The 22,845-nt window shown below is 30.2% G+C and overlaps 1 protein-coding gene and 1 long non-coding RNA gene across 2 annotated transcripts; both read right to left on the reverse strand.

Moving 5' to 3' along the window:
* Positions 1-545: 545 nt before the first annotated feature.
* Positions 546-970, reverse strand: LOC136983151 (uncharacterized). Its single transcript, XR_010881988.1, has 3 exons — positions 906-970; positions 774-828; positions 546-653 (listed from the first exon to the last, which is right to left on the reverse strand). It is a non-coding gene; the product is annotated as an uncharacterized lncRNA (long non-coding RNA).
* Positions 971-3,832: 2,862 nt separating this feature from the next.
* LOC136983264 (probable acyl-CoA dehydrogenase 6) lies at positions 3,833-22,253 on the reverse strand. The gene is made up of 8 exons (XM_067279972.1): positions 21,916-22,253; positions 15,861-15,981; positions 10,184-10,313; positions 9,692-9,798; positions 9,377-9,544; positions 6,484-6,654; positions 4,756-4,917; positions 3,833-4,211 (listed from the first exon to the last, which is right to left on the reverse strand). The coding sequence occupies exons 1-8, from the start codon at positions 22,096-22,098 to the stop codon at positions 3,952-3,954; spliced, it is 1,302 nt and encodes a 433-aa protein (XP_067136073.1). The 5' UTR covers positions 22,099-22,253; the 3' UTR covers positions 3,833-3,951.
* Positions 22,254-22,845: the final 592 nt, after the last annotated feature.

Consider the following 22,845-nt stretch of genomic DNA (forward strand, 5'->3'; position numbering starts at 1 on the left):
TTCGCAACTCTACCCATCAGATTTTCATATGCAATGTCGTAAATTCGATATTTAAAGTAACATTGATCAAAATTAGATAACTAATTGATTTTAAAATGATTTTCTTTTATTAAAGGTATAATATGCTTATTAAATTATTTTATATTATTTGGACTTGTTGTCAAATACTTTTCTATTATTACACGACGAAGAATATGAACAACAAAGCTCAAAACGTACCTGTGCAAGACAAAAGCTCTTCCTCTCGACAACTTTCAAAGCCATTTTTTCGTCAGAGTTTTTTAGAGCGAGCCAAATAAACAGTTCCAAAAGTGCCCTTTCCAATTTTTTGAAATTCGTAGTCATTAAATAATTTCTTTATTATGTTTAGAAGTGTCAACTCCGAATTGAGAATTTTCCGATTGACAATTCTAAAATCGCAGAATCATTTAATTGTAAACTTGGTGAGTGAAGCATTAAGTGTATACGAAGAACGAGAACTTACCCGTGAATCGGAAATATCTGCCAAATTACAACGACAACAACAGAGTTTATAGAATACGTTTCTACAGAATGCGATAAATTTTCCTGTTTTCTTTAAGATTCTTGCCTCGGAACTGCGAATTCTCTTTCTTTACGGGGAGACACTTTGTTCCATGCAAAGTTTCGTCATTCTAAAAAAAGTCAATAATAAAAATCATCTATTATCAGAAAAAATATTTTTAAAAATCGCTAATAACTGAATATTAGTGACAAATAACTTCGATTTCTCTAGAAAAATAGCAATATCTTACCTTTATGAGATATTCATTATCTCGCTGACCATCCGGTTCAGCGTTATTCTCTCTCCTGGAAAAAAATTCGATTATTTTCGAATGAACATTAAATAAGTGTTAATAACAGATATAATTAATGAGGATATTTACTTCTTTCGCTTCTCCTTATCACTCAACATTTGCAAAAATATCTTTCTTACGCTTCGCATCATTTTCGCTCAGCAATTTTCAACAATAGAATATTGTTAAAAGCAGCTTATTGTTGTAATTTATTATTATGAAATTACATTTCATATTGAATCACGTAATTAAATATCTAAAATTCTCTTAGCGGATATATTTCGGAATTAATATAGAAATTTGTAATTGTCACTTTTATTTTCCTGTAATGTTAGCTTTTATTAGAACGTATTGCACTTAGATGGCTCCACTCAAAGATCTGTTTAGGTTGTCTGGAGGAGCAGACATCTCCGGAAGTAGTAATGTTGTAACACCAGGAAGCGCGAATAAACAGTAAATCCACGAAAAAACAAATTCAATCGTTCTTAACGACCTGGGAGTGAGCAACACAACCAATGAAGATCGCTTTGATTGTCACGATTAAACAAGAACCAACAGTTGTTTCGCACTTATAATAGCTTAGAGATTCATTAAGTACTTTTTAAAGTATTGTTTTTATTCTAATAACTTATTTTCTAAAATTATTGTAAATGCTTAATTGAGAAAATACAGCATTCTGTATTTGTCTAGTTATGTTAAAAAATGACTATTAATCAGTTATAGTCATTTGCTATAAATTTATTCGATATTTAAATACAAAGAAAATAGATTATTTGCCGCTCTCTTGGTTTATCTATAAACTTTCATAAATTTCATAACCATTCTCGCCTTTTTTCAATGCAAAATTGTTCATTTTGTCTCGAAAAGGGGCGAGTATGGTCAATTTGGTTATCAATAATTATATCATCAACCCAAAGATCAACTCTATTTGCACCGATTATCCACAAGTTTCCAGAAAAAGTTCGTGTATTTTCCGGTACTGTCGTGCCGCCATTAAGATTCTGCAAGAACTAGGGAACTTCAGAACTGTAGGTTTGAGAATATAATTGATTTTGAAATTCCTAATAGAAATTCGTTCGTAGCGGCCACTTTGTAATTGTAAGGGTTTTTATATTTTAAATTATAAAGAGAATATTTTCAATCGTTTTTACACGAGTTTAAATTTTTTTTATAACGAACAGAAAATTTACGGAATTCTGTAGAAAAACATATAAATTCTGTTGTTTTCGCTGTACTTTAGGCGAAATTGTAATTTCTCATTCATCATATAATCATTCAATTAATTTACCGATGTTAACAATTAAATGATTCTGCGATTTTAGAATTTTCAATCGGAAAATAAATTCTCGCATTCTAGTGGAATTGATTCATCAAAACATAAACAAAGCATTATTAACAGTCTTCTTCTCTGTGGATTATTTTTACACTTTTTTTCATTGATCGTGCATCCAAACCTGCTGCAGTGATTTGTTACATTCAAGTCTAATTGCTGCTTCGTGTTCTTTTATTCTGGTTCTGAATTGCCTTCCTGTTTCTCAAACGTATATTGCTGATTTTTTACACGTACATTTTATCTCATATACCACTCCTGCTTCGTTTAGTATTTCGTTATTTTCAATTTTATTGCTATTGAGGTTGTTTTTAATTTTATTTTTTAGTTTGGCTGATAGTATAACGCCATGTTTTCTGAAAACTTTTCTATATTTTTCAAATGTTTCTTTAATATAGGGGAATGACGTATATGTAATAGTCTCATTTTTATCTTTAACATTGAATCTGTTTTTTATAAATGTAGTTATCCATTTTTTTAGTAATCCGTTTGGGTAATTGTTAAAGATAAAAGTATTAACACCACCGTGTCCTAGCTGACACGGAAACCGTAGCGGTAACTCTCGCAGAGACCTCGTTAACCAAACAACATTTATTTATACAGGATGTCGTTAACCAAACATTTATTTATACATTTAATTGAAAAGGGTAGATAAGCCTAACGTCGCGATTCTCAAAAGAGAGAGAATTTACATAAGATTCGCGTGGCGATAAATAACTGAAGTTAGGTTGATTCTCTTGTAAGTCTTTAGTTCGTAACGCGAAGTTAGTCCAATTAGGTCGGTCGGCGATAAGTCCGATGGACGACAGAATTATTCGAATAGAAGCGCTACGGAACCAGAGATCATGGTGATTGTAGATCTGGGCTACAACTAACTAAATTTGTTGTTCTGTTCTACATTCAACTGATGAAATCGAGACATTGGTCGAGAGGTGATGAGAAAGCGTCGTTCTTGTGTCTGAGAACCGAACAGATGTTTCGCTCTCAGGTGTAAAAGTTGACAGAAGGTTGATGTGACGCTGTGACGTTATGAAATAACAAGGAAGACATACTGAAGGCCAATGTTTCGGATCCTCGCACATAGATTTCAATATTTGATACAATATATGAATTTATTGAGTTCGTGCTGTATCGTGGTGTAACACACGGTGCAGTACATCACTTTTTCACACCTGCTTTAACATTGGTATGCGTTGGTTTGGTTTTCCCCCCTTCCCCATCTGTTAAAAAATCCTCCGGAGAGTCATGTAGCTGTAGGCCTGTTGTTTATCGTTTATTATTTTTTATTTTTGTAATTTCTAAATGTTCGAATAGTTTTCTTTTAAACATATTTTCTTTGTGTTTCTGGATAGACCTCTCTGATATGAGTTGTCCAACTAGAAGTTTATCCTACCACAAGGTTTTCGCCTATGGTATTGAAAATATTGAACTCTCTCACCTTGACAAGGTGGTGACTAGTGAGAGAGTTGTTATTAATTTGTATTAAATTTGAAATATAAATAAATTACAAAATTGCTTGTACTTTAAAAAAAATAACAAAATAGAATACTTGTGTTAAATTAAATTCAAGCAGCCAGATACTGATAAAGTATTCCAATATACAGATCCAAGTAATGTTTATTAAAAAATATAAGCACAAGGATACTCATCACATAAAATATAATTTGAAGAATGTATATAATCGTATTTTTAAAAGTTCATGTAAAATATCATATAAATTACAATAGGTTTATACAAAAATTAATAATTTGGTTCATTTGGAAATATAGCTTTTGTTATATATTTTATAAATTATAAAAATTACTATTAATTTGCCTTTTTCTTTGATTTACCAGGCAATATATCCATAAATTTACAAATAATAGCCAGCATAATTTCGTCTGCTCCTGCTCCTATAGACAAAAGACGGCTATCGCGTAAGAATCTACTGACTTCGGCTTCTTTGGTGTAGCCCATTCCTCCCCAGAACTGTAAGCAGGTATCTGCTGCCTCTCTTAAAAGTCTGCCGCTTTTTAATTTCAACATGGATGTAAGAAGAACTGCATTTTCTCCATTCATTACTTGAACTAAAATTTTAAAACAAAAGAATTACAGTCTATTTTTAAAATTTCTTTCAAATATACAAAACAAAAACATTAAAAATATAAAATAAAATTATAACAAAATTTTAATAGAGTAAAAATGTCATTCATTGCTACTGAATTCAAAAATTCTTGTTTCTAATAAATTCAGGTTATGAAAGACTTCTTTAATAATGTGCAAAACGGTTAATTTCACAAGAGAAGAACCTACTTCAGATGTCAAGTTAAGAATTCTTAATATTGTTCTATGACTTTCAATTTGCATTTAATTGAGGATATCCTGATTAGAAGTCAAAAGTGTTTCTGTATAAAATTTTTTCTTGAATCAAGCGGTTTTATCTTTACCATATTTATTCCTTGATAAATTACTTGTTAATGTATATATGAAGGTATTGCTTATTTTTTTTATTAATTAAAAATAAACAAATAAATATTATATTTTTTCATAATGTGAAAATCTTTATATGATATTTGAACTTGTAAAATCGCGAATAAGAAAAACATCAAACTATAATTTCACGTACAGTACCTGAAGCCCTGTAAATTAAAGAACGAAGAGCTTCTACTTCTGTTTGTAATTCGGCTAGTCGATAATGAATGTATTGGTTATCCAAGATAGACTGTCCAAATGCCTTTCTTTGTCGACAATATTCTATTGTAGCTTGTATTATCCTTTCCAATGAAACAGGAACTGAATATATTTGATAATAAATTACAATTATAAAATGTATATATGTATTCAAAACTATTTAAATATTAATGACAGATTAAGTAATATAAAAGTATTTATGTTAAAATTTTAAAATATACCAGCAGATGAGCCCTGCATTGCTTGGACAAAAAATAACAACAATAAAGATTAAGATTTTAGATTATTTCGTACTTCTAATCCTTCTAATTATATTATAGTATAGTATTTGATTTATATTTACAAAGGTTATCTTGTGTAAGAGTATCGTGCCAAGTGCCCAATCTAACACATTTAAATAAATTGTGTACAAAAGAATTTTTTAAATGTGTTAGATTGGTTACTTGGTGTGATAAAACCTTATGTAAGATAACCTTCTTAGTCTGCACTGACCGACCCTCATTTTGTTTTTATGTAACACTTCCAATAATTTCTGGGCTTCGAAAAAACAGACTTACAAGCAGAGCCATAACTAGGGTATGGCCAACGTGGCTCCCGCCATAGGCGCCGATTTTATAAAGGTGCCAATGAGAAGGTTTCGGAATAATATGTATTCAAAATTAATAACAAAAAACTTTTATAATTATATTTATATAGTATTTATTATCTGTAATTTCTATGAACATATATTTCAGAAATAAACCACCATTTTTGTTTTTTATTTAATAACAAAAATTAAAAAGGCGCCATTTTTATCCTTGGCCGTAGGCATCCAAAATCCTAGTTACGACACTGCTTACAAAACATTCATTTATATGCATCTATGTCCTTATTTTCAATTTGTTGTATATTTTGTCCATGAGGACTTAGCCTATTAATAGGATGTACTGCACTGGTGTTATGGGCTTTAGCAATCTAGGAAAACCTTATTCAGAGAGAAACACAATCTTTATTGATCACCTTGTATTAGTAATTTCTAGAATTAGTACTCTAAAGTCGATTTCGATATAGTTGATATTCATTATTCTCCCAACAAAATAATGTTAATTCTTGTGTTCTTTAATTGCAGAAAAACAATCCAAAATATCATTTCTATGATTTGTTCTTGTATATAATCTAGTTTGTGACATAGCAAGAGAGAATTTTTCATTTATATTTAGGTTTACTTACAGGTATAATACAAGGTGATCAATAAAGATTGTTTTCTCTGAATAAGGTTTTCCTAGATTGCTAAAGCCATAACATCAGTGCAGTACATCCTATTAATAGGCTAAGTCCTCGTAGACAAAATATATAACAAATTATAAGACACTCATTTACATGTCTTTAGTGGTTTCTGAAAAAACTGCACTACTAGAGAAATGTCTGTAGCATGCAAAGGATTTTTCACATCTTTTAAAGATGCTCTACATGAGTTTAGATAAAATAAAAAGCTACTTGATGATTTTTAAATTGGAAGTTAAAATTATCAGACAGCCCATATCATCCATAACCTGCAGCCATTTTCAAATTGACTTTTAAATACACATAAGTGTAGGTTAGCTGAATGAAATTATGATATTATTCATATATCAGAATTATATTTTAGAATGTAACAAGAGATTACTTTTATAATAAATATATACATACCTCCTATACAACCTGCCAATCTCTCATATTGAAACTGTAACATTTGATATGTGAAACCCATTCCTTCCTCACCAATAATATTTTTTGCTGGAACTCTAACATCTTCAAAGAAAAACTGTGCTGTGTCTGAAGAAAACATACCAATCTTCTCTATTTTATTTCTACTTATACCTAAAAAAATTAACATAATACATATTTTAAATTATTTCAATATGTTAAAAAATATCTATAACTTATATTTAACAGTTATTATTTTATATTTAAATTTAAATATTTTAAAGTCATGAAGAAAAATATTTTGAACAAATAACAATAGACAGGGTTATTCTAAATTATTGTCAGTGTTTCTATGTTCTATTATTTTCCAACCGGAAATAACAAAATAAAACTGCTTGCGGAATACAAAAGAGTAACTCAAAAGTTTTATTTGGCATTGCCGCACTCGCTACATTGATATCTGGGAGATAATATGATATTACACTTTAAAATAACAACTGTTTAAGAGAAAGAAATGTGTAAATTTTGATTTTTCAAAGCAAAGTTTGTTATCACAATGCAATGTCATCATAATCAGTATGGAAAATATCAACTTTCAAATAATGTATCTGACATTTTTTAAAGTAATTTCATGAGACAAGTAGTGTTCAGCTTCAAAAAGAAACAGGAAGACTGAACATGTCACTGGAAGCCCACAAAAATCACTTACAGCATACTTTACTGCAAAAAAATTTGTCTATCACAAACGATTGTTTGGAGATGTGACAAGTAAGAAAGTACAAAAACTTATATCCATTTACATGTTACTATAATTATAAACTAAGGCTATGGTAAAACCAGGGCCGGATTAACCCACTTTGGGGGCCATAGACATTTTCTTCTTACCGGGCCCCCTCCCTCTTCCACAAGAAGAAACATAAGAACACATTTTCTTTAGATTTTAGAATTCACAATAACCATATAAAAAGCAATATATTTTTGTTTATTGTTTATTATACAGTTGTCCAACAGAAAAGTAAACTATCTTATTTATAAATTTTTTCAAAATAGACAGTTTGACCAGGCCCTTCAAAAAACTGGGCCCTAGACATTTGTCCGATTTGTCTATGCGATGATCCGGCCCTGGGTAAAACTATCTTAAAAATTAAAACATGAAAATATGGAAGAAGACACATGAAGAGGATAAAAATAGAATAAGGATAAAAATGCCCATGATATTTTTTCTTTGTGTTTGAATGATGTAGTTCCTTTCCAATGGAAAGGGAAGTCTTCCCTTTGAAAGTCCACTGGGAAGTCTTCGTATAAAGTTCCACTTCTTTCTTTAGGCAAAAAACTCTTTGATGCCTTCCTTTTTTTCCTTTTCTTTTCTACTCGTCACAAGAGTTCACTACGCAATCCAGGGACAAAACTTGGATCACCTGTTGCACCCTTTGGCCACTATGCAAGACATTGCTTCTTCTCATTCGACTCTGCTCCTAGAACCGCCGATCCTTTTCTCAGCTTGAGCATTTTAACCTCAAAAACTACACAAACTTTTTTGGTCATTTTATGATAAAACTTTTTCAGTTATATTTTCATATTTTGTAAACAGTTTTATTTTGTTGTTTTGTTGTTGTAAACAGTTTTATATTTATGAGATTAACTTTATAAGTATAAATATAAATTCAACTTTACTCTTCTTTTCTTATTAGATCTTTATTAACAGACAATAATACTACTTATTAGAAATAATTTAAATGAATAAAACCTTAAAATTTATAATCCCTATAAAATTTATTAAATAATTTAATAAATTTTATAGGGATTATAAATTTAATTGAAATGCTAAAGTAATAATTGGAAAAATGAATATAACAGAGAAAATAATATAATAATAAATATAATAGGAAAGTAATTATATAAAATATGAGTAAAATATAATATAAATATAATAAGGAAGTAATTATAATAAGGAAAACATTTAATTATCTATCAGATAAATGTGAAAAAACATGTCAAAATTTCATAATGCAATAGGTATTAAGTAAAATTGGATGCATCATGTTAAAAATAAAAAAAACATTTCAAATGTATAAATACAATAGATTACATTTATGTGTAAAACATAAATCCTTTATTTTACACAGATAAGTGTAAATAGTCTATAAAAATTATTCATAAGAACAATATTTGTTCAACTGTAATTATTGCAGATACAGATCTAGAGGAAAAGTGATAAGGAAAATTGCCTAAGATACTTTATTGCTAACAGGAAATTTATAATATCATTAAAATATTTATACTTTAAATAATTTATAATTACTTTTGAGTTTTAGATTTTTGTATTCTTTAAGCTTATATAGTTTAAGTAATTATTACAGTGACAAAACTTTTATATATTGTTTATTTCATTATACAAATTATAAATTGCCATTTATTCCTGGACCCATCTTTGGATTACTGTTACAACTTTTCAGCTTTTTTCGAATTTTATTTATATTATAATCAATGAAATTTACATTTAAAATTATTACACATGGAATTCTTTGTAAAAATTTTAAATTATTAACTTACAATAATGAGTTTGATTCAATAAAACATATAATTTTTAAGTGCACAAATAGTAGATAACAATGCATAGGTACTTCAAAATAGAATATTAAATCTTAAATAATTAAAAAATTTTCATATTAACTCAGAAAGTATGGTATTTATATACCATATATGTGTATGGTACAATATGAATATCAATATTCTAATAAATTACATATTTAAAGTCAAATTATAGCCATATTTCTTCCTCAATGTTTCAATTAAAATTTAATTAGAAAATTTGTTTATGCGATTAGAATCATTCAAAAACAAATATCAATAAAATAAAAACAAGATTCACAACAACAACACCTTATACAAATACCTGGTAAATTTAAAGGAATACATATAAGTGATTTGTTTCTGTGTGGGTGACCATCACTAGTGTTTGCCAAAAGACACATCCAATCTGCTTGCAGTCCATTTGAAATCCACATCTTACTTCCGTTAATAATTAAATCATCTCCTTTTCTAACTGCCGTAGTTTTTATACCTACATAATTTCATATTTAATTAAATTAATGCGTTCAATTTGGTCAAAGAAAAATCATTGCAGAAATAAATGTTTTTACACTAAATAAATGAGATTTTATAAATATACAACAGATATAACATAAAAATTAAATTAAATAATATCTACCAGCAACGTCTGAACCTGCCCCAGGTTCACTTACTCCCAAGCATGATACTTTATCTCCAGAAATGGATGGGACTAGAAATTCCTGTTTTAATTCTTCACTTCCGAAGCTGATTGGAATATAACAACAAATGAAATAAGTGACCAATTATGAAAATTATTTTATAATTTAAAATACTTAAAAATATACATGTATATATTATGTATATATCCATTAATAAGAGAAATGATAAATAAATCTATCTTTTAACTATTTTAAAAGTGCAAATATAATACTTTAATACATATAAAAATTGCTTTATTAGAGCATACTTCAATACAATTCTGAATAGTTATAGTGATAAAGACCTAACCTCAGAAAAATATAATTGCATTCAGAAACTTCATTGATATATTTTATATTTGTTGAAGTTTAAAAGGAGCAGTTTTGTTCATTTGAGAAATATAACACTTAATTATCACTTCATAAATTATTAAATTAAATAAAACACATACTTTACTAATGCTGGCATTGTTATATCTGTATGAACTATAATTGACATAGGAACACCACCACAGTTTATATGTGATAATTCTTCAAGGAAAGCAACAGTAAAAGAATAATCAAGTCCAAGTCCTCCATATTCTTAAAATTGAAAAAAAATATATAAATATGACAAACATATAATCATGTGTTAAAATATATGTTAATACTCAACAGAATAGTTTCATAACTTTAGGCATTTTAGTTTTTGTTTCATAGATTAATTTGTTTTCAATATATGAAATTAGACTATCGTTATTTCATTTTAATATTAATCAGTAAATCAATATAAATGCAAAATTAATTACAAGTAGGAACATATATCAAATGATCTGCTGAATTTTATCATGCTATAATATAGCATGTACTGTACATTGTGGCCATAATACAGTCCGACAATCCAGTAGATCATTTGGTATTAATCAAGAATTGAATTATTTGATATTTATATTTAGAATTTATATCTTAAATAAAATGAATGAAATAATTTGATTGAAAATATGAAAAATGATTAGTTAGCATTGAGAATTTTTTCAATGTTAAAGTTTAATCATAATTTAATAAAACAATCCAATATGAACTTCTTTTCTCAGAACAAAAACATTGAAAATAATACTGAATTAGCTTTACTTTTAAAAGCTTTTCCAACAAGTTTATTGTAATAATTCAAATCTTTCTTCAGAAACTACTATGAAAGTAAGGTGACCAACTATTTTTTGTTCAAAAAGAGTACACTTTGCCGTACATACTACGCATGCGTCAAGACTGTCAAGCATGCCGTACATACTGCACATCAAAGATCAGCCTGGGGATTACGTACACAAATATTGGAGAGATAGATATATCCATCTCTTTTCACAAATGTAATTTTGATGTTGTTAGAAAAAGAGGTCTGTAGTATCTATCTATCTCTCCAGGTACATAAAACGGCCTCTCAATTGTGCCGGAAACGGCAGCCATATGTGCGCACGAAATTCAAATCACTGTCAAACTCGTGTCTGGTGTTTGCCCTGTCCTCTGACGTGCCGGAAACGGCAAGCAATATGCGCGCGTGAAATTCAAATCACTGTCAAAATAATTTTAAATATTTAATTAATAAAATTGAAATAAAATAATCTAAAAAAATGTTTTAGAAATACAAATGAGTATAAAATTATACAAATGAGTACTTTCAGAGTACAGGATTTGAAAAGAGTACGGTTTGCAAAAAAAGAGTACAAAACTCAGTAAATGAGTACAGTTGGTCACCTTAATGAAAGTGTTTAATTGGGATAGCCAGATGGCTGAGACACTAATTGCAACAGTGTACTGCTTTAGGAACACTGAAATTTCTAATTTGAAATTGAACAAAAATTTTCCTTGGTCTTCATATGTACTGTATATGTCAGATTCTGTCCTTTAACATTTCGGTTCTCTATTGATGACCTGGTCAAACTTATAATGGGCATAGAAAATAGATCCTCTTAGTACTCATGGAGCAGAAAATGACAAAAATTTATTTATTTAATACTACCACTCAAAATTAGGTATACTTGAATTAAAACCACTAAGTAAACCTAAAACCCAGCAATTTTTTAATAAGTGCTAGTGTTTTCACCTGTGTTGAATGGGCATCATCAGGCAAACTAATCCCCCAGCTGCAGAAACAATGAGGGATTGCTGTATCCCTGTGGAGAGGGAAAATGAGGAAGTCTTTCTTTAAACTATAAATCTTACCATCCTCCCCCTCCCCTTTCTTCTTATGTCACCTCCTCTCTTCACATGTGAACAGCAGCTGTGGGATTAGTTTGTTCCCATTGTTTCTGTAGCTAGAGAATTAGTTTGACCCTTTGAACATGGCTAAAACATTAGCACTTATTAAAAATTGCTGGGTTTTAGTTTTTTTTAGTGGTTTTAATTAATTTATTTATTTACTTAAGTACAAAAATAATGCTTTTGAGTACAAGATTACTATCCATCAATTGAGCCATTATAAATGAAAGCGGTATAAATCCATTTTTGAAAAAAAATAAGTTAGTAATGGTTTAGTGAGGCATAGTGAGACATAGATGTCTATTTTTATACATTTAATAACACAGTCAATGGTGTATAATATCCACATAAATTAATCAACAGAATATTAACTGTAAAATGTTATCAAAAGAACGTTTTTTGTTTGAAAGTGGAGTAAGTCCATTTGTAATAATCAATAATAATTATTGATACAATTAATACAATTAGTAAGTCAACTAAACACAATGTTTTGAGATCAACAGACATTGTTTCTTTCATCAAAATGAAGACAGGCAACCAGCTCAAGGAGAAACACAAACAACTTTGATTACAGTTTGCCAGAAACAACTTTGAAAGAGGGGAAGGATGGCAAAAAGTAATTTTCTTGGATGAGAAAAAGTGGAATCTAGATGGACCTGATGGTTTTAAGTATTATTGGGCAGACAAAAGACTAGATCAAAAGCAGTACTCAAAAAGAGTAGCTGGTGGTGGTACACTCATGATTTGGGTGGGAATTAAATGGAATGAAAAGACAGATCTAGTATTTATTGAAGGTTGAAACAACTCTCAAACTTATTAGGAGCTTGTCTGGAGGCAGCTCCAAACTTATGGACAGAAAATTTCTGGGCAGGACTGAATTCATGCAGGATAATGCAAGCTTCCTCGTATCAGAATCAACATCATCCTTTCTTCAAAGCAAGAACAATGCGACTTTTGGACTGGCCACCCCTCAGTGCAGATTTAAACCCAATTGGGGTGACTTAGTTTTCCAAATGCATAGCTGCGGAAAGCAATACAAGACCATCACTGAACTAAAGGCTGCTCTCACTGAGGCAAGGGAAAATATTCCACAAGAATGACTACAACCTTTCATTAATTCAATGCACAATCATATTTTTCAGCTTGTTTCCAAAAATGGTAGCAAAATAAGCTATTAATTTTAATTTAAAGATATCATAAGTCAAGATGTTCTATTAATGTTGGACATTCTATTTTTGTTAATAGTATCTAGCTCTTTTGTTAATAATCATTTTTATCCAAACTTGTGCAATAATTGTTGATATCTTAGTAAAAAATGTACAAGAAAATTTAATTAAAGTTACATGAAAATAATAGAGTTTCTAGGCAAGCACTGTATGTTCTATTACTGTTGGAAGGACTGTACCCCTTCAATTTATCATAACTACTTTACTACATTAAATGTAAAAGATAAATAACATTGAAATCTAAATAAGTTTGTTATTACTAGGTAACTTAACAAAGTAATTTACTTTTTATACTTGTTTGTTTATATTGGGTTGTTCGGAAAGTTCGTAGCGATTTTTAAGAGAAATAAAAGAAATTGTTTTAATACTAAAAATATACTTTTATTCCATTATGTATGCGCCATTGTTTTTAATGACGTGTTGCCATCTATGGGGCAGCTTCATGATACCCTCTTCGTAGAACTTTCCAGTTTTTTCCGCGAAAAACTGATCCACGTGGTTTTTGCAAGCTTCCAAACTATCAAAGTTTTTATCATGAAGGGAATTTTGTAGAGAACGGAACAAATGGTAGTCCGACGGGGCAAGGTCGGGTGAGTAAGGGGGGTGGGGTAAAACATCCCAGCCTAGTTCCAATAATTTTTGGCGTGTTCGTAAAGACGTGTGAGGTCTGGCATTATCTTGGTGAAACACAATGCCTTTTCTATTGGCCAGTTCCGGACGTTTTTCTTTAATTGCCATGTTCAGCTTATCCAATTGGGAACAATACTTATCAGAATCAATTGTTTGATTCTGTGGAAGCAGCTCATAGTACAGGATTCCTTTCCAATCCCACCAGACAGTGAGCATGACCTTCTTTGGATGAAGACCGGCCTTTGGAGTTTTTAATGGTGATTCATTTTTCTTACCCCACGATCGTTTTCGGCTGATGTTGTTATAAATGATCCACTTTTCATCACCTGTCACTAAACGCTTCAAAAAAGGGTCATTTTCATTTCGTTTTTCAAGAGAATCACAAATGGAGATGCGATCCAGTAAGTTTTTTTCCGTTAAGTCGTGAGGTATCCAAATGTCATAACGATTCACGTATCCGAGCTTCTTTAGATGTTGAAATACAGTACTGTTTGATGACTTCACTATGTCTGCAATCTCTCGAGTTGTGTAATGAGGGTTTTCATCCAATAATGCTTTGATTTGGTCCTCTTCAATAACAGGAGGTCTTCCTGAGCGAGGAGCATCTTCAAGGCTGAAATTACCCGTTTTAAATTTTGCAAACCACTTTCGAACAGTTGATTCTGATACAGCACTCTCACCATAAACATCACATATCTTTTTTGCTGTTTGTACAGCATTTTTGCGTTTACGAAAAAAGAAAAGAAACAAGTGTCGATAATGCACGTTGTTCGCATCCATTTTTGCAATGAGCCAAATTAAACGCTATTTGAATAATCTTAACGGTTTTTTTGTAACGGACGCGTCTCAAGGTCATTTATCGTAATATTCATTGGTTTGTACAATTCTAATCATTTTCGCGTCAATCGGTGTCTCAACTGTCGGCTATCAAAAATCGCTACGAACTTTCCGAACAACCCAATACATTCTTATATAATATTTCTTAATAATGTTGATTATTTGTCTACTTACATGTTTCTCATTTTTATTATTATTTTTTACATTAAAACAAGAACTTATTTATTGTGACATTGTCACAATGCCAGGCTGCAGTTTTACACAAATCATATTTTTAGTTTAATTTAAAATATATGCTCTCCATTTCAAATTAGTAATGTATTGCCCTGTATATTATACTTATCCTGTTAACAATAGAGTCGTGCAGTCATCTATCTAATACTTTCAAGGAAAACTTTTGAATTGAAATAACACAAATTCCAGTTTGCACCGGAAAATCGTATTATAGTTAATCGGGGCCTCCTACCTCTAAGCTTTCCATATCTAGCATTGGGCTTTCATCCATCCATCGAAATTCAAAAGAAGAAAGAAAGAAAGAAAGAAAGAATAAACAGAGATCTTAAGACAAAAATTAAAGAAAAAAGATATTGCCCTATTATCATACAATTCAAAAAAATATGTTCCTAAATATTGTCAGACACATACAAACTTACGGCTGAAAATTTTCAAAAATATATTTTAATAGTTAACTGTTCATAAGCATATTTGAAATTTTATGTAAAGTTTGAATTATAATCTTTACAGTTACTACTACATCTGACTAATTTTATCTGCAAGTAAAGATAAAAATAAATTTTCTGCCCAGTAAATAAGTTCCTATCATTTACTGTCGAAAAGTTAAAATTTAAAAACTGTTTTGAATACTTATTTATTTTTTATAATTATTAAAATAATACATTATAAGGGCTGGATGGATGAGGTGGATAGAGCCTACTGCTTTGGGGTCCTGGAATTAAATCTCAGCAGAAGAATTTTTCAGGGATAGTTTAACCCAGATAAGTCGAGCCCTGTCTCTTACCACCCAGCTATTCCATTATGGATGGACCTGACTGAATCCATAATAAATCTAAAATAAAGGCCCACTTAGTGTCAACAGAGAAAAAATTTGTAATAAATCTATAATTAAAATTAAAATAATTTAATTAAAATTTAATAAATAATAGTAACAATATTATTAAAATTATGAGTTATTAATATTTTACACCTGTAGGACGTGTAATTCCTAAGACACCAATTTCTGCTAATTTTTTGAAAATTTTGTGAGCTGGATAAATTCTTTCTTCCTCCCATTGATCCACGTATGGATTAATGTCATTATCAATAATCTGAAATATTTGTTTGAAATTTTAATAAATTTCATTTGGTTTTTACTATATGAAATTAAATAAAAGTTTAATTTAATTATTACTCTGATTCTAAAAAAAAAAATCTTGAGACAGGCAAAATTTATATTTACATAAAGTAATACATAGAAAAATACATGCATCCTCTACTTACCGTTAGTCATTCATTCCTAAATGATATTGTTTTTATTTTGTGTATAAAATCCAGTTTTAGTTTAATTTTCAAGTCAAAAATAAGATTCATCATCTTAATGTAAAAAATTAAATTTTACAGCAGCTTTGCAGCCATGATTTTCAAAAAACATTTTACATTTGTCACTCTTATTGTTTATCTGTTGATTTTGAAGAATCAACTTGATGATATTTTCTGATTTCATAACTTTTCATGAATAAGAAGAAGAAATTTCATACTTCTGAGCAAGTCTTATGCTAGATTTTTTCCATGTTTTCAAAAAAAACACATTACTTTATGCTTACTCCAGCACTTGAATTTAATATAATCACACAAATGTTTCTGGTTCCATTTAGGGGCCTTCATCAGCTAAGTGAGCCATTCTATAAATCAAAAAGTTATAAGACTTTCAAAAATAGAAAATTCCATACATGCTATGACTCAGTTAAAAATTTTGGTTAATGTTACCTATGGTTCCAAAATGGCGGCTTGTCTCTGATTCCAGCAAATAGAAGAAAGGAAACAGTGGGGATGCACGTTCTAACCTAACCTAACCTAACCTATTCTAATAAATTACCATAATTATTACCAACAAAATTATTAGAATAGGTTAAGTTAGGTTAGGTTAGGTTAGGTTAGAACGTGCGTCCCCACTGTTTCCTTTCTTCTATTTGCTGGAATCAGAGACGAGCCGCCATTTTGGAACCGTAGGTAACATTAACCAAAATTTTTAATTATTACATACTTTAATCATTTATAATTCATAATTTTAAAACTGCATCTGATTAAGTAAGGAATAATTTAAAATTTTTAATGTGTGTCATAGCATATATGGAGTGTTGTTTTTGAAAGTGTTGTAATTTATTTTATTTATAGAATGGCTCTGCTACCTGATGAAGGCCCCTAAATGTGGCTGAAAACATTTGTATTTATATTAAAATTTGAGTGCTGGAGTGAATATGAATGGCGTGTTTTTGTTTTGATCAACAGTTCCAGCTGTTGTGTGAGTTTAGATGTTTTCAAAAAATGTGTTATTTTTTATGAGTATCTTTTTGTTAATTCTACTAGATCCTGGAATTCTATTCATTGTTTGGCCATTCTTCAGTTTTTTCACATCATAAATGATTTGACAACCAATTCTGAAATTTTTCACAGTAATAAAAATCTGGTTTACCGGAGTATTTACAGGGGCGAATTCTCTGGGCTTGCTTAGCATGCGCCGCATGCTTAAGAGAAAGTTTTGACTATCAATATATTTTTTATGAGAACAAATATGCCAATGATAATTTATTCTAAAGTGTAAACTCTTTTATCATTTGTGTTTCCTTTTACATTGGCAGCTAATGGCTAGCCATTTTAAGTCAGTGCCATGCTTGCAGGAACTCTATCGCTTGCTCGTGTGAAGGCTTTCCACAGCAAACAAGTGTGCATGACATCATTCGAAGCATTTAACACAACCAGATTATATCAAAAGCTTGCGATACCCAGTCAGCACACATGTATTGTGTACAGAGGCAGATCTACAGAAGGACTAATAGGGCTTAAGCCCTGAGCCCCCCATGTCAAGGGCCCACAAAATTTGAATTATCATAAATTTTTAATACTTTTTCATTATAATATATTTTCATGTATTTCATGTGTAGATACAATGGGCTTTGTAATAGTCCATACTTTTTTATTCACACCAAATAATGTTTCTGCTATTGTTTAGTACTAGATATAGGCCTATTATTCTTATTAGAACTTTCAGCATGCCCAAAATTTTGGTCAGGATTCACCCCTGAGTAGTGTTACCACCCGTCCAGTTTTCACCTGGACAGTCCGGGAGTTGACTCACTGTTTGGGTGAACTATTATCAGGTCAGTCCATAAGTCCATGCGCATTTTTATGACCTTGAAAAAAATCTTGTTTTGCTGTTAAACATGTCAGTCTAATGTGATAATTTTTACACTGAAGTGTTAAATTGGATCTCATTCATATAATACTGTTCAGAATTGTGAATATTTCAGTTGTTTATTTTCGTTAAAATGGAAGTAACCGATGAATATAAAAGACATGTTTTATACCTTTTATTCTTAAGTGGTGAGAATGCTACAAATGCAGCCAAAAAAATAAATACTGTACATAATCAAATTGTAATTAGTGCAAGGACTGCGCAGAAGTGGTTTGAAAGATTTAGAAACAATGATTTTAGTGTGGAGGATAAGGCTCGTACTGGAAGACCCGTTGACTTTGATGATGATGCTCTCTCTGCACTAGTTGAAGCAGAACCATCTTTAACAGTTGATGAAATTGTGGAACGTTTAAATTCATCCCATGGAACTGTTCATAGACACCTACAACAAATCGGAAAAGTTTCAAAGCTAGGAAAATGGATACCACATGAACTGTCAATAGCTAACAGACAACGTGTAAACATTTGCACGTCTCTTTTATCCTGTATTGCTTTAGAACCTTTTCTTGGTAGGCTGGTTACTGGAGACGAAAAATGGATCCTCTATAATAATGTGACGAGAAAAAGACAATGGATGGATCGCGACAAGCAGCCAAAACCGACTGCAAAAGGTGGGTTGCATCCAAAAAAAATTCTTTTGTCTGTTTGGTGGGATATGTCAGGTGTAATTCACTTTGAGCTGTTAGAACCTAATCAAACAATTACAGCTCAAATGTATTGTGAGCAATTAGAGCGTTTAAATGAAAAATTGAAAAAAATCGACCGTCGTTAGTGAACAGAAAGCAGGTTCTCTTGCAGCATAACAATGCCAGACCACACACTGCAAAAATAACTGTACAGAAACATGAAAACTACAACTGAGAAATTTTACCTCATCCATCGTATTCGCCAGATATTGCTCCCAGTGATTATCATCTTTTTCGCAGTTTGCAGAATTTTTTAAAAGGGAAAACTTTTGAGGATGAGAACAATGTAAAAAAGGCTATTTCTGAATATTTTGATTCAAAACCGAAATCATTTTATGAAGACGGGATTAAAAAGCTACCATCAAGATGGCAAGAAATTGTACAAAATAATGGTGAATACATTATAGATTGAAATAAAATTTAATTAAAATTTTTTGCTGCTTTTTTTGTAGATAAAAATACGCATGAACTTATGAACTGACCCGAAAATTTTTTTCTGGGAAATCGTAGAAATTGTGAAATTACGATGAAACAAAGTTCTTGCAAGTATTGTTATAAATTTACACCATTTGAACAACGAAAGACCTCGCACTCACTGAAACTCAACTCCCATTCCGCCATGTTACTCTGTTTATGCTGACGTGTGACTCGAATAAACAGACCTCTGCCTCCAGACTTTTTTTTTCTTTTCGTGTGTATGTTACTCCTATGCAAGACCCTAGTCCCTAACTGTAACTGACTTAGAACCAGCATGCACGTTATTCTTTGCATTATAAAATGACAATTGCGCATGCATCAAAAACTTCTGTTTGAACAAACCTGACCTGCCGTCCGGGTCAGCGATTTTGTAAAGGTGGCAACACTACCCCTGAGCATTTATATTAGTGTTATAAACCTGAGCTATCAAGTTTCAATATTATTCTTTGTGTGCAGATTATCTTCACTTAGCAATTTTCTACTGGTTATTTCAAAACATTCCCAGTGCTATAGTACTTCAAACTTCAAGTACAGGTTTTTAATAGTTGAAAATTCTTTTGCAAACAGTAACCATATTATACCTTCTTACAATGACTTTTGGAATGAGTCATAATAATTGTAGCATTTTTATTGAGTTGGTAAACCAAGCTAATATTGATATTACTGTATATGAAATTTTGTATACAATACTCTGTATTTTTTTATTTTTCTATCAATAATCATTATCTTTATAAACAGCAAGCAAATCAAAAAATTATCTTTTAAATAGTTTATCTATTTGGAATAACTTATCAGAAATAGGCAAATGTTTTCTTTTCAGAATGTAATGATTTTATTAATTAATTTGTGATATAATCTTTAAAAGAAAACAGTTTGGTTTGATTTAAATCTGCCGAATTTGTATCTGTTGCAAATTGAAAAATCCATAAACTGTTAAAAAGATAAGTTTTTTGATTTGCTGGCTGTTTATAAAGATAATAATTATTGATAGAAAAATAAAAAAACACAGATATTAAAAATACAGAGTATAGTATACAAAACTTCATATAATATGGCCCAAGCACAAAAATAGCAGAAGAGAATCATTTTAAGAAGATCTAGCATAACATACAAAATATCTAATACAAAAAACATCTTAATTCTAAAGGATAAAAACTGATATTGCATTAATTAATACAAAAACAGTTAGCTTTATTTTGCTAGAGTACATGGTTAAAATGTCTTGGTCTTAGTTCAACATTTGTGTAATCTATGTGCATGCTTCTAGTGCATTTTGTCTCATTTTCCCATAAACTATAATCACTTTACATCTTCACACATGAATACAAGTGTTCGTGAGTGTGCCTTCATTGTCATAGTGCAGGGATGGCAAACCTTTTTGAGTCCGCATGCCATATTGTAAGCACACTTAGCTTTAAAGATTTTAATGCGTGCTAGTCTTAGACTTCGAATAATGATATTTAAAGAAATTAAACGAATACGCTTTAATTCAAATAAATGTAAAATATCTGATTGAAAAAAGGATGATTGAAAAGAACAGAAATCATATGATACATTATGTGCCAGATGATTTCTCTTACGTGCCACTTTGGGCACGTGTGCCATAGGTTCGCCACTCCTGTCATAGTGTAACAATTAGCAGACTGTGTAATGTTGACTTTTTTTATAAGGACATTAGCATTATGTGTTATCATGTGATTTGTGAAGTTCACTTCACAGTTTTAATTTGCATTTTGTTTGAAATTTTTATTTGAAAAATTTATTGTGCACAGAACTTCTGCACAATTTACACCTGTTTCTTGTTTAATTAATTTATTTATACATATTATCATGAAATACTGAAAAGTTTAGACCAATACTCCAGTTCTTTTTCTGTTGGTTTGCCAAATTTTAATGACATAAATTTGAATTTTGCAGATGTTCCATTTGAAACATTCCATTATAAATCTTGTATCTTTAAACCTGATGCAAACCTCAGGAGGTGAAAAATGTTCACATTTCATTAAAACGTTACGTAAGAAGAACTTTGGTTTATGTAGTGTATTTAGTAGTGTGTAGTAAAACCTGGTTAACTCAAATCTGAATAACAAAGTCACATTTACTCGAAGTCATTTTCTTTCCCCGATCATCTAATATAATACGTTAAATCAAATTGGTTAACTCAAATTCCTCGAAATTTTTTAATTTAAATTCTGAATTTTTTTCCCCCAACCAATTCAAGTTAACTAGGTTCTACCATATCAACTACAAATCTTTAAATTACAAAATAGTTTCTATAAAACCCTACAAATTACAACTTCAAAATAATTAGCTAGAGGAAAAAATTGCTAGAGAGGTTGAGAGGAAAAACCTTAATTGCTTAATCTAGATATATCTGAAAACATTATGCAATGTACGAAATTAATTTTGATTTTCTACATTTTATCCAATAAGTAACAGATATTTATTTCATAAAATTAAATACTGCATTTAACCAATATGTATATTACTGTATGTATACCAGTAACATTTAAAAAATTGTTATCCTGAATCATTTCAAATACTTAATCACAGAGTACCTATACCTAGATATATAATTAAAGAATATAATAACAAATTTTGTATTCTGTTTTGTTTTATTTTATTACCTTCCTAACGCTTTTCCTCATTTCTTCGTGTTCTTGAGTGAAGTTAATGCCGACTCCATACTCACTATTTCTACTTGACGGGCTTATAGAAAGAAATCTTCTACTTTCGTTCCTCGTAACTTTTGCAGATAAACACTGTAAAAATCTAGCAGACTGCCTTTGCACAGATCGATATTTAAACATCGCTTTAAGAATTAACGGAGCTTTAATTAATAAAAATAACAACAACAGATGACTTACGACTAATCGTTTCTTAATCAAGTAACAAGTAAAATTATCATACTCCTATCGATAACAACGTTTTAAAAGTTCAACCACGTGATTTTAACCTTGTAAACAACTAAACAGTTCGACCACGTGGTTTTCAAGATAACGTTTGCTGATTGGACGATTTAAAATTTAAATAAATTTCTTAAAGTAATTGATATACTATATATATATATATTTAACCGATATAAATTTTAGTATTTTATATAATTTTAGAATTTTTCTTTTTTGTAAATATAAATAATTATTTTTTTATTCTGAGTTTGATAACCGTTCAATGAACTGTGATTGTAATCACATGTCTTGATTGTAATTATATAATCACGAAGATTAAGCCAATATAAATTAGCTCACTGGCTTAAAGCGTTTACGGAAATATATTTATCAACACTTAATAATTTCCTTTGTTAATCAATGCATTGTAGATTGCTCTATCAACTATTGCGCAAAGTTGTCGCGAAAATACGAAGAATGCGCTTGTTGAACGTGGTAAACGTAAATTTAAGAAATGTGTGTCGTTTCGTCGTATGAAAAGTAAATAGATCGTAAATTTTATATGGCTGTTCGTGATTCGGTGTGTAAATAATCGAAATTATTAATTCGTTTTGAGCTTACTACTGTGTTTTTATCAGAAGCGGTCACACCGCTCGCACGAGAGAGACG

The sequence above is a fragment of the Centruroides vittatus genome, unplaced genomic scaffold (assembly GCF_030686945.1).
Source record: "Centruroides vittatus isolate TY-2023 unplaced genomic scaffold, ASM3068694v2 contig_12, whole genome shotgun sequence".
NCBI lineage: Eukaryota > Metazoa > Arthropoda > Arachnida > Scorpiones > Buthidae > Centruroides > Centruroides vittatus.